Below are 13,428 nucleotides of genomic sequence, written 5' to 3'. Positions count from 1 at the left end.
CGACTCTCATATGGGAATTTTGTCAGAAATTCCAACTGTATCCATGTGATTCAGCTACAAACATCGTTCTATACATTTAAAATAGTGTTAAGTCATATGATATAATATGTGGGTTTTAGATAGGAAGGCTACTCAGGAATTTCGCCCGGGCCACAGAGTTATTTTCCTAAAACCGCATTTTGTGAAAACTGGGGCGCTATTAATTTTGGAGAGACACTATTTATATATAAGATCATGCAATGTAATTCAGAACCATCCGAGTGCAATTAGGACATACATTTAAAACCATTGTCATGGCAACAATCAACCAATCTAGACAAGCCTTGCTATCTGGATAGTACTGTGAACGATACCAATGTTTTCATATTAGTCAAAATGAAGCACATGTTTTGACGCTGGATATGATGGTATGTTATGGACAAAAAAAACTACAATATATGTTATACAAAACGCGAAGGAACCAATACTTGTTTGGTCGCGTGATCACCGCGGCGTCGTGTGGTTCCACGCATGCGTTCTCCGTTTTATAGTATGATTGTGTTGTATTTCTATCATATTTGTATTACATTAGATAATGTTGTCATTGGTCATTTAAAATGCCTGAGTAAAAATTGTGGAACGCGGAATACTAAACATAAACAAATAACACGCAAACTAACACGTTAAAACGAATTATGGTTGGCAATCACTTATGCAATTCAACTTAAAGGGCGGTAGTCATCGCGCCAGACATGCGTGAGATATGTGGGTCTCATATAAACAAAGATGGCGACTTTGACTATTGCGCAGATAAACGAGGACAAACTGAGACGTTACGAAGCTTTATTTAGGTATTTTTTAGGTGATTGGAAGGTATCGAAGGAGTCACCGGCGGTAATTAGTGCATGTCACCCCCAGGTCAAACCTCAAACTCGTGATTTCCATTAGAGGAGCGCATTGGATTATAGGAAAATCAATGTTTATCAACACAAATGTCACACATGCGCAGCGCGACGACTGCCGAGCTTTAATGAATCGCACAAGATTGAAAAACAGTAGTTGTTGTACATAATATGTGCAATTTTACCCGAACAAGATCATATTGAATCACAAAAACTATTTAAATTCAATGAAAAAAGGCACTATGAACTAATCTCAAAAACTGATTTGATGTCATTTCCAAAATACCTACGCCAAACAACTTTTACGCATTCTTACCAGCCGGATGAATTAAACAGATTTTCAGCAAAAAACAGGGCATTCACGTTATTTTTTGATGTCGCATGACTCACCGTTACTTTTGACAGCGATCATATTCATTTCAAGTACTTTGTTTATTACATTATATCTCTGTCCTTGACCGCACAAGAACTTGATAATATTAGTCTGGTGACTAGTCCAAAGTTTGTCCAGTGTGCATTATTTCGAACTCAACTGTAATGACCCAGATTATATTGACTGTTGATTTATAGTTGACACAGCCTGAGTAATTTAGCTAAATTAGGTCCCGAGTAAGTAATAAAATAAGTATATGGAAATATGCAAGTTTATCACGTGATGATGTCATGGAAAATATGTACGTTCAATTGTCTAATTTATTACTATCCTTCATCAGGGTAAGGTTGTTTAGGTCTCACACCACTATTACAATTGCAACAAAGCGTAAGGTTCTTTAGACACACACCTGTGTGATTCCCCGACATTTTGCGAGTGTTTTGGTGATAAACAGCAAATCTACAGCGATGTTTTTACTTGACAACTGTTCTATTATGGTGTGCTTGACCTAGTTACAATTGAAAGGCAAGTTAAGTATTCGATCGTCAAAGTCTGTTTACCCCTAAAAGATAAAAGATTATGCCAATAAGAGATTATGCCTATATGGTGCATAATTAATTAAACAAATTAACAGAAAATAAAAAAAAATATATTGCACCAAAATGTTGGCGTTGATTATCTTTACTATTTGATTTGGTAGTGTTTTTACAACTAAAATCATGTCTAGACAAATTTGGAGCTTTTACTAGTCATGCATCGATAACCTATGAGGATAGTGATCGATAATTTAACAAGTTGATACATGAAGAGGAAGGATGTGATCATAAAGCGTTATCTTATCGACCGAAACAGGTTAATTGAACAATAGGTCGAGTGTCTCGACAACGCGACTCATTCTCCGATATTGTAAACGATCTTAGACATGCCTTGATCAATTACATTCAAACTTCACATATACATCATACATAATATTATAAATATACACATCAATTTGTTTCACGATCTGATTCATTATGGACAAGTACTCGTTTGATGATTAGATACAAGTTGACTGAATGTCAATCATTTTAATGTTAAAAAAATCATCATAATCAAGCATCAGCTTATGGGTCCATATCGCTGACATGTTTATGTTGCAACTATATTACTATAAACAAAAATATATATCTTAAATTTGATAAATAACGGGGACTGTGCCATGCATGGCTTGTTTTGTCTGGAACAAGTACATGGCGTGATTGCTGTATCAGCTATGATAGGAGAAAGGTCACAGACTTTGGCATATAAACATTTAAAACGTGCATAGTCAGCATACACCCGTAGGACAGTTAATGCTGGAAATTGATAAAATCAATTAGAAACCTACTCTTAATGACAAAAAAAGGTAGTCATATGTTATGTACAATGTGGAGCTATAGTTCTGGTTATCCTGTGTATTAAAGTACCATATTTAATTATATGCTGCCTGGGGTAAAACAACAATACACATTGTACCTTCTACACCCCCCCCCCCCAAAAAAAAACACGATAACGCATTTGTTAACGACGAGATGCTTGTGGTTGGTCGAGAACGATCTCACCTGAATTATCTCACGAAAACATGATTGGACAGCACGTTAGCATTAAGTATATCGGTAGGCGTACTCATAGCTGTCAGTTACACGAAGACAGTCCATTTCCCGTCACAAGATCAAAACAAGAGATAAAGTGATTGTTAACAATTGAAATAAGCGTCCTCTCAATGACCATTTCACAGTCACTCTGACGCTGAAGATGGAAGGTTGTCTTTCTATTTTGCTCATCGCTGTCACCCTATGTGGTGAGTACTTATAATATACTGTAAAATGACTAATTTTCACTGGGTTTAAATTTCACTGATTTGCCATTTCAGGCATATTCAGTGGGTTTTAAATTCACGGTTTTATCATTTAGATAATGTGTTCTATGCTAAATTTTACATATTCACTGGGTTTTAATTTAGCGCATTTTCCAGTCAGCGAAATAAGCCAAATTAAAACCCAGTGAATAATTAAGCCCTTTACAGTATATGCGTGTTTTTCAAGCTTTATTTTATGTTACGAGAAATAGCATATAAATATTGTATGATTGTGGAGATGATATTTCGTTATTACAATACAAATATACCATAAAACCGGAAAGGTGAACAGTACCAGACCTAAAATACAGAGTGGTAAGGATATACGAAACTTCATATTCTCAGTTAAAAATGTGTAAGGGGTTGCATCTTCGGGAGTGAAGACGGTAGAAAAATTGTTCTAGTTTTTTTGAAGATGTAAAGATTTGTTTTCTTTTTCAATATGTGTGGATTTTGTTTATAAACATACTTTTGGTTACGTTCCCTGTAGAATGTTCTTTCAAAATTTACCATCTCGCTCAACCCCACGTCGATGAAAACTGTCTGCTCGTGTTGTATATGTAGTGTGTATATGAGTGCTGCTTGGAAAGAAAACGCTTGTGTCTGTTTAAAAACTGATACATGAATCCACGTTATTTGATCCAGAGAAAATATTTAATTAATATACAACTAAGGTGAAATGGTTATTTTAATAATCCGCTTTCATACGTATGGCCGTGTCATCGAACACCACTCGACGTAACTCATCATCTTTTCGTCGACCGTCCTCCACTTAATCCGTTCCCCCGTCTGAATATCAGGCCTGCGCTGTTAAACAATATTTTCAACTGTTAAAACAAATATTTAATTCAAGGTAGACGGAATATACATAACACCAATCACGCGAGTTTAGCGGAGGTGACATTCTAGTTAATGACTGGATGTGTTTAGCAAGAATACGGGATTTGCGGAAGCATTTGTTCGAGTAAAATTGTGATATTAAAATTGTTTTTGATAGTCTAATGAAAAAAAATCTTTACAGATACAACATCCAGCTCGATGAACGAATTTATCATTTTTATTTGAAGCAGTTCAGAAGTTTGTATATCTATGTTCTGCCGGTGACTTTATTCTAAATATATCAGCTGCCATGGGGTCAGCAACGTCAATACCCTTGTATTTATTTTTAGCGATGTATCAACGCTGCCAGGGTATTTTGTTGTAGCATGTTGGTGAATGCCAATTTACAACTATTATACGTGCCAATGGTTGTACTTTGTAGTTCGCCACGATAAGTCAATAACTTTAACGATAATTCTCAGACCGCATCGTGAACTAAGCGATACAGGTATGTAGATTTCAGTGGCGAGTGTACCCTTCTGCAAAACCTGCGCGTTTATATGATAGTTCGACGACACGACAGGCTGTATGCAAATCAGGTGTATGCAAATTAGCTGTGTGTGAATCACTAACCTTTTGTCTATCGAATTTGTTTGCACCCGCTGTAGAAGCTGCTTACATGATTGTGGCTGATTGGCTGCCTAATTCTTACATCTAACATTCAGACCAATCACAGAGGAGCTTTTTTGTATAGATGCTTCGAATTAATTGTACGCTCAATATAAGTGGTTCACTTGAAGCAAACGATAATTGCATTGTGCGATATGTGACGAGTAACACCGAAATCAGCAAATACGTTTTACAAATAATGCATAACCCTAAATATTTGTAAAGGAATTTACTCATTGCATGGATGTGTGTCCACTGTAAGCTGGTTTACCACTGTTTAATTGATCAGCAGATGTTTCGCAGAATAGAGGCTAATCCAACCACTTTGTTTAGATTTGATAAGACGAATTAAAAAATAGTTTAGTTTGTAAGTGTTTATGAGTATAATTTTAAAAATAAACATACTTTTGCTGACTTCAGTATATTGCTATTTTTAAATGAAATCACTATTTTATCTCTGTTTATCTCTATCTAGGTGTACAATGCATGCCCAATCCATTGGCTATGGCCTTGTTTGGCCAAGGTGTAAGTACTTTTCATTCATCTCGGTCAGTTAATAGTGTTTTACCTTTTATACAATTTGAATTTAGAACGAAAGGTGACAGTTCAATTCCAACACGAAAATATATACTGTGTCAAAGTGCTTACACTATAAAACTGAATTGTGTTTTAACAGGCTCAGCAAAGCTCACCTGATGGACATGGAGACGGTTTGTTTGGTGGTCCTAGTGGGGGTCTTGCTAATCTGCCCCCAATTATCAAGGCTGCTGTCGCTAGTAGACTCTCTGGTCAGTCTGGATATGGCTCATTTGCTGGTGGAGCTGCTGGTGGAATAGAACTGCCATCAATGGAGTGTGAGGATGGAACATACGAATGCGGTAGAAGCATGACTGAACAAGTCTTCGTCGGTGGAGATGGACGCCCACAGTTTCAAGGTGGACCAATGCGAAACATGATTGACAAAGCTCCCATCTTTTGTCATCCGGGTTCAGAAAATTGCGGTGTTCACGTTAATTACCATGTGTACCTGAACCCAAAACCCATGGGCGGTATCTGGGAAAGAGAGCTTGGTGAAGCCAAAGTTCTTAGAGCAAGACGAGGACCACCTGTTGTTTGTGCTCCTGGTAGTGACTGTGGCGGGCGCTCACAGATTATTGTTCACAATCAAGATGCTAGCGAAATCAGAAGAGCGTCACAAGAGAGATCCTCTACATACACTTTTGTAATACACGGTGCCAGCGTTGAGACTTTGTATGTACCATTTATTTTACTATTCACTCTAAGCAGAATGTACCGTAGGTCTAATATCCGCCATGTATGGATGAGAGTGAGAGAGCCACGAAACTGTTCTTTACCCCTCAAATATTGTCCATCATTAATTTCGCCTATGTATCTATGGTATGTGCAACAAAAAATGTGAGGATAGAGAGTGGAAGAATATTTGAGGGGTCTTTTCTATTAGGCCAAATGGGTGTGGTGTGTATACCAGTCTCAGTGAAAAATACTTCACATCAAATATTGATTTGATCTTAGAACAGGGATCCCGCCTGCGATTTGGTAACTTGATGACATCCTAAGATTCTAAAAAAATTCATTCTCAATGAAGCTACGTAACTGAGCGGCGAAGTTTGGCTATTGGCAATGCCGGTATCTTGTATTTATTAAGTTACACATTAATCTTAACATGCCAAAGTTTTCAGACAAAATTTTTCCCGACAATAAATTTTAATTTACAGCGTACATCAATTTCTATGGAGTTTATGTTGATATTCAGGTATTGTTTTTCATCAGTGACCCGATTGAAGGTAAAATTGATATGGGATTTCACAAAGATTTGGTCGATGAAGGTAATATCTCTTAAAATATTATAGATAATAAAAACCGGTCCCAGTACATATTTCCTTTTCCACGCCTAACGCCCTCTAGCGACGGCATACATGTGTGACGTAAAATTGACATTAATGAGCGAATACAGTGAAATTTAATGTATTTGATTCTGTAGTATTTTGACCTATAGTAAATCTCAAATATTTTGTATAACGGACGGGAAAAGATTGGAATAATATCGACGATGTGAACGGCCTTTCTTTCAATCACGTAACTGAAACGCTTTATCGCTGGAAGGCGTCATTTATAGAAACGGTCTATTATGTTGGTCTCTCACAGAATCAGATTTATAATGAGTGAAATAAGTTTGCCATTTTTTTCAATGTATTGCACAACATGTTGGTCTCATTTTAATATTAACAGTCTGTAAAGCCGCGAATAAGAAATGTGTTGGATTTTACGATGCAGCTGAAAACTGCTTCTCACATGGTACAGAGGCCGGACCGCATCCAGGACCAGGTGAGTTCATTAATTATTCATCTAATAACTCCATAACAAACACTAAGCAGAAGAAGAATATAATTTTTAAAATGCTAAGCTAAAAATGTCATGATTTGTGTACAAAGTACATAATTCCATACAAGCACTCGGGAATATTTCAAGTCATTCTCATCGAAATCTTTGCGGCCATTTGCATCTAAGGTCAATTGAAAGAAGTGGTGCTATATTAATCTGATTGGTTCTCTTTGAAAGAGAAATAAACATCATACTCAATCTACGTTCTTACATATAATAATCCTTACCTAATTATCTCCTCTTCTCCTAAACTAGGGTTGCTTAATGGCTGGTTCGACGGCTGCTTGGCATGGGCCGACACACCTTTCCGTAACTTAACAGTAGACTTCACCGAACCATATTTCGATGTCAGAGCGACTGAAGCACGGTTTTATGTCGCCGAAGGTAATCCAAAAAGCTTTGATCCCACAAATTTTAAAGATGCTAGCCTGGGTAAGTACAAATACATATGCGTGCAGACAGTAATAATTCTCAGTAATATGTTATTTTACATTATTATTATAATCATTGTTTATTTAAAATCATTATAATTATTATTAGGTATTCTCACTGCATGGGCTCATGAATATCGCTGCTTGCGAACTAGCCATCCAGGAATCTTCCACGATATGACGAGAGAGCACATCAAGATGGCGAGCACAAAAATGGAACTGCGTCGCATGATAGTTGCTGGTGAGGTGAGGCGATGTTGCATTTTATATATTACAAATATCACGCTTGTGTTCGTATTATGTAGATTTCTTAAATTTCCATCTTAGTAAACTCATCCATTTGACACGGTTATCAAATATTTGAATATACTAGTATGTTAACAATTTGTTGAATTCTTAGAACGATTTTGTTATTTGTTTTCAGGTCGATGCTGGTTTTGCCAATGAGGTTATAATGGACAGAATCAACGAGGCAGGTGGGCTTGAGAAGGTTGGAGATCCATTCGCGTGTGCATCAAATCCACTTACCGGAAAAACCACTATGCATGTTATGACTCGTAAAGGAAGTGACGTACCAGAATGGTGGAACAAAGCATTCCATACTATCAAAGAAAATGGAAAATATTACAAATTGTGCCGTGATATTCAACAAAGAACTGGTAAGAATCAAAACATTCACACGTTCTCTTCAACATTCAATGCAGAAAAAATAACAAAAGTCAATACAGAGTAATTAGCCTGTTGTCTCTAATATGACGTCTGTACTAATTTCAAAGCATCCGTAAATTGAAACTGCTAATTGACCATAAAAGCAAATGGACGCCGAGATCTCGTTGAGATCGAGTGAGTCGAAAGTTCGATTTGTTTTGGCCCTTCAATCATTGTTCAATTCTTTCTTGTCATTGTGTTCACTGTTCCAAAATGATATGGTTATATGATCAGTTGAATGACACGATGACGGAACAAAGTTTAACAAATTTTTAGGGGCACAAGCAAGTCTCGCAACTCTTCACTCTCATCGAAATCTCGGCGGCCATTCTTATTGTAGTATCACCATTCGTCAAAATTGATGAATTTGCAGCAGAAATGGCTAATGATGTTCTTGTGTTTTTTTTTTTCAGGCCGGATACCAGGCTGCGTCGATTAGACTCCGGTATTGTTTTTAACTTTAGTACAAATGTACATCTTTTAAAACACAACAGTACAGTTTGCGATTTTTTTTACAGCGTTCATTAAATGCTTACATCATAATTAAGTTTGTGTGTAATTCTATTATTTAATAAAAGATTGTTATCTTATAATTGCCTCAAATTTATGTTGTGTACGTGCGTATGTAAGTGTGTTAGGAGTATTCTATCTGCTTCTCAAGTACATTTAAAATAATAGCGTATGTATGTTATAGACCTTAGATGCAAGTGGTCATCGAAATCTCGTTGAGACAAACAGGGCCACAAGACTTGTTTGCACCTATCTAATAACGTCCCACTCGCTCGCGTCCACTGACCCCGTGATTCATGTAATCCTAGTATGTGGGACTGTGGACGCAATACCGGAATACTCAGTATGGATGGCGGAACAAAAACACATTTTGTAACGAACCGGCTCTTGGCGAGATGACGACGACCAATTGAATTGTGCCAAATCAGTTTTAATTATTTGACGACGTTACCGAATTAAATATAATCAACAATATAATAGTCATTAAAATATAACTAAAAATACGTGAAATATACATACAAAGAAGAAATTAACTGCCTAGTTCGACTTTTTATTACATATATACTGTCAAATGTTTTTTTAAGGGAACACGTCGCCATAACACGTTCGTTCATTAAGGTATAAAGATTTCACCTAATTAATCTTTCACCCGTCTAATTAAATCATTTTAAATGCAAATTTTAAAATCACGATATCTTCAGCAATGAAACCCTCCTCTCGTATAGAAAAGGTTCCTCAACACACTGGGACTAAGACTGCTGGATCCTAGAAGCTGATTACAGTGTACACACTACATCGCAGCAGCTGAACAAGCGTCTACGTTGTGATATACAGTAGACTTACTGTTACCTGGCACTGATAAATAGAGTGTACTTGTGTCTCCATATATCACACTGGATACTGATCTCTAAAGCAAAGCTTCCTGAATCGCTTAGGTTCCCATTCTGTCTATGTGAAAGTGGATCTACTGAACCGTGGTGGTTACAGGTAACACAATGGAATACATGGACCTAATGATGAGAGGAATCGCAGTGGATATATTGGGCAACGGTTGTTGTGGGAAACATAGTGAACATATTTTACCCCGGTGGCTACAAGTAACACAGTAAACATTCTGGACCTTTGTGGCTACAGGTAACAAACACAGTGTATGTATTGGACTTTTGGGTAAACTCAGGGGTAGGGGTATAGTAGATCCTATCGACTGGATGGAATACAATAAACTACTGATACCCGTTGATTGAAAAAAAACAGTGTACTTACTGGACCCAGGTGACTAGATGACACACAGTGGACTGGGATGTCAAGGCTTCTCAGAAATATAGTAACAGTATTTTCGCCCCGCGCCATAGTGTTTCCCCCAAAACCGCATTTTGTGAAAACTGGGTCGCTATTAACTTCGGGAAGACGCTATTTATATCAGGTGATGTAATGTTCCAAAAATTCAGAACAATCCACTAACTTCCTGCGTTATTATGAGTGCAGTTAGAAAATGCATTTAAAATACCATTGCCATGGAAACATTCAATCAATCTAGACAAGCCTTGTTATCTGGATAGCATCGTGAACGATACCGAAGTTTTCATATCAGTCAAAATTAAGCACATTTTTTGACACTAGTCATAATAGTATTCTGTGGGCAAGAGAAACGACAATATATTATACAAAATACGAAGGAGCCGATACTTGTTTAGTCTGTGGCATCAGGTGGTTTCATGTATGCGTGCTTTGTTTTATCATGTGATCATGTTGTATTCTTAGTTATTCCAGAATTTGCACAATATTTGTAGTTTATACTGGATCCCAAATATAATGCAAAATAAAATAACAACAGCTATTCTTACATTAAGAAATCCTATGCACATTCAAATAAAATAATGCAGGTAGCTTCCAACAAAACGTCAATGAAAATTTTTTAACTTTAGTTTTCAAATGTAAATTTACGTACTTAATTTGGAAACAACCTGAAAACCTCTCAAGATTTGCATGGTGTTGTGCATGGCAATGTCTACAACTACAGTATCCTTCACGACCTTTGACACAACTTAAAATAACAGGTATCACAATAGACTCTGGTACTGGTTGTTGATGGCACATCAGCTTTGGTACTAAACTACCCTCGTAGCAAATTTCCAAATGTGGCACTTACTTCAAATTTGAAGATTTCTCGCCATGAAATAACCAACTGTTTGGCTGCATCTAAACACTAATCTTTTTCTTTCATATGCCCACTATGCTACTCGTGGGGTCACATTCGGATAATGCATGTATCACTGGCAGTATATCACATAATCTGGGACCAAGACTAGCTGCAGCGATGTGGATGTGGATAAACCGCCTGCCTACCAACATCTGTTTGGAACCACAATTTATTTACCATGAACAACATGATGGCAACATATCACTGCAACATCTTGACAAAGGTTTATCGCACGTTTTTCTTCAATCAAAAACGTGTACAAAGATTCTACAGTCACCGTTTTCATGGTAAGAATTCAGTGATGAGATCATCTCATATCCGGTATTGTTTATTGATTTTCCATCATCACAATATTTTACTAGGAAGTTCAGGAAGTTTATTTGATTCTTGGTACTAGAAAAAAAAACTCTTTCGGAATTGCTGGCATATTACAGTTTTAGATTAACTTCGTCTGTTCTTCTCATCAGCTTTTATGTAGTGCGTTATATCGACATGGACTTCATTTGCATATCTATAGCTATATACTAAATGTCATCTGTGTATCACATTCAATTTGGGGTTCTTTCATAAGGGTAGTCTTCCACAATTTGACATTCAAATTGGCCAATGAGAGTGGAACTGGAGCCAGTTTATAGGAGTGAATCTCTTGCAGATCAATATTCTTCTGCTCAGACACAACGTTTTGGTGCTTGTTTCTCGTTGGCGTGTTTAATGGGTTTTTTCAAGCTTGCAAATATTTCGACACTCGATTTGGTCAATGGCACCCAAAAGCTCAACTCTAGCGTAATATTTCAAGGCTACTATTCAATTCGGGAATTATTTTCTACAACCTGTAGTCATACAACTTTGTGGTTTTTGAGTTCTTTGCCTTGCATTGCTTTACATGAGTAGTGGTTCAAAGCAAATCCTGGCCTGTGTCATCATTTTGATGAGACAAAGTTATTCAGAGACTGTATTTCATTTCCAGATGTGTATCTCATTTCATCTTGTAAAATGGCAGCTGTATGGTACAAGACTTGTGTAACAGTATCCATTCTAACACTCTCCCTGTCAGTGGATGACACTTCAGATGACATTTTCTTCAATTATGCAAGAATGTTAACACGTTCTGAAATTTCTGAAGAGGAGCTACAAACAAGTTCACTCCTATTTTTCTGGACTCGAGGATTGAGGATTCTGCGTCATGTATTGCTGGGCTGTTTCTTTTTGTTCACTCCTCAGGTGCTTTTTAAACATTTATAGAAAGGGGTTTATCATAAAAGCTCTGCTTTTATGGATGAGCTTTGGTTCGACCTCGTCAATTAAACCTTAAAACGTAGCATCATATTCCAAGCATGCACTGTACATCTTTGATAGCATCCTCGATGGAACATGTTGACAAATTGGACGCAATGACCAATTTGTCACAGTATATGAACTTCTAGTTTACAACCCTACACATTCACAAGGTTCAGTCTGGACTTCTGAAATAGCTACACGTAAATGAGAGACATTTCTACTGCTTATATAACTAGCATAGCAAGCTGAGAATAATTTATTGAAACTCTCTGGTTCAATATGTTGAAATATTTCATCATTCCTAATCAACTTCGTTATGCCTTTAGTTTTATTCCTGGAATTGTTGTAATATCCAGATCCATCTTACCTACTCTTGTTCCGCTCTAAAGCTGACTATACACCTACTTATAACTTACTTGAACCTACTCAATCTGCAAAAACATTAATACAAGTAATCTTATAAAGAATTTGTAATCACAACAATGTGTTTGTCTGCTAGGTTTTACCATTCAAAAAAACTTATTTAGCTTTATGAATATTTAGCTTTTTTCGATAATTGCACCAGACAGCAAATAGAGAAATCATGTTCACCTGAAAACAATCAATTATAACATAAAAATTGCATGTTAACTAACGTAAATTCACCTGAATAGCTGCTAAATGTTTCCATTACTTCCATTACAAAATTTCGCAATATAGCGGTTTTGTTCGATGATTACAATGGACCAATCAAGGAAATTGTGTCGTCTAAAAACAAAAACATTCCCAATGATGATCAATGAAATCATTCAAAATTTATGCGTCTGACCGCTGCAATCAACAACTTGCAAAATGTGATTGTTTTGACTACGGTATGTATTCATTTAGTGGAAAGCATGAATGATTATTTTACACCGTATTTACTCAATAAAACCCCTAGCCGTGTTTAATTTAGCATTATATGCAAATTACTACCACTTAAGCTGTTAATAAAAACTAGCACAGTAACATAGCAGTGATACAGTATTTGGTTATCAGTCACTTGTGTACATTAGTTGATAGGATAAAAACAATGACATTAGTTATAAATGGTAAATGTTTCGTATTTTTTATAGCATAATCTTGCTATCATCACACATTTTCAGACTATGGAGAGGAAAGTAACGTTACATGTATCTTCAAGTGTTGGCAAACAAATTACCATATTCTATGCACGAGGCGTTTAATTTTGACCTAATCTGAAGAAAAAATGTTATTCCTGAAAAGCATAATCATAAATGGAATAAAATTGTGTGTATGTG

General features: G+C 36.5%; 1 protein-coding gene across 1 annotated transcript; it reads left to right on the top strand.

The window, feature by feature from the left end:
- Positions 1–3,012: 3,012 nt before the first annotated feature.
- LOC100367203 (uncharacterized) lies at positions 3,013–8,753 on the top strand. The gene is made up of 9 exons (XM_006814471.2): positions 3,013–3,073; positions 5,094–5,143; positions 5,295–5,869; positions 6,410–6,465; positions 6,869–6,964; positions 7,277–7,453; positions 7,562–7,698; positions 7,877–8,111; positions 8,574–8,753. Exons 1-9 carry the CDS (start codon positions 3,028–3,030, stop codon positions 8,597–8,599), a joined length of 1,398 nt encoding a protein of 465 aa, XP_006814534.1. The 5' UTR covers positions 3,013–3,027; the 3' UTR covers positions 8,600–8,753.
- The last annotated feature ends 4,675 nt before the right edge of the window (positions 8,754–13,428 follow it).

This window comes from Saccoglossus kowalevskii, chromosome 19, assembly GCF_978046115.1.
Source record: "Saccoglossus kowalevskii chromosome 19, keSacKowa6.1, whole genome shotgun sequence".
In the NCBI taxonomy this organism is placed as follows: Eukaryota; Metazoa; Hemichordata; class Enteropneusta; family Harrimaniidae; genus Saccoglossus; species Saccoglossus kowalevskii.
This window is presented reverse-complemented; position numbering and strand designations above follow the sequence as displayed.

Coding starts and splice junctions, on each gene's coding strand:
- LOC100367203 (XM_006814471.2), top strand. CDS start 3,028: ATGGAAGGTTGTCTTTCTATTTTGCTCATCGCTGTCACCCTATGTG. Junction 3,074..5,093: donor CATCGCTGTCACCCTATGTG/GTGAGTACTTAT, acceptor ATCTCTATCTAG/GTGTACAATGCATGCCCAAT. Junction 6,965..7,276: donor CGGACCGCATCCAGGACCAG/GTGAGTTCATTA, acceptor CTCCTAAACTAG/GGTTGCTTAATGGCTGGTTC.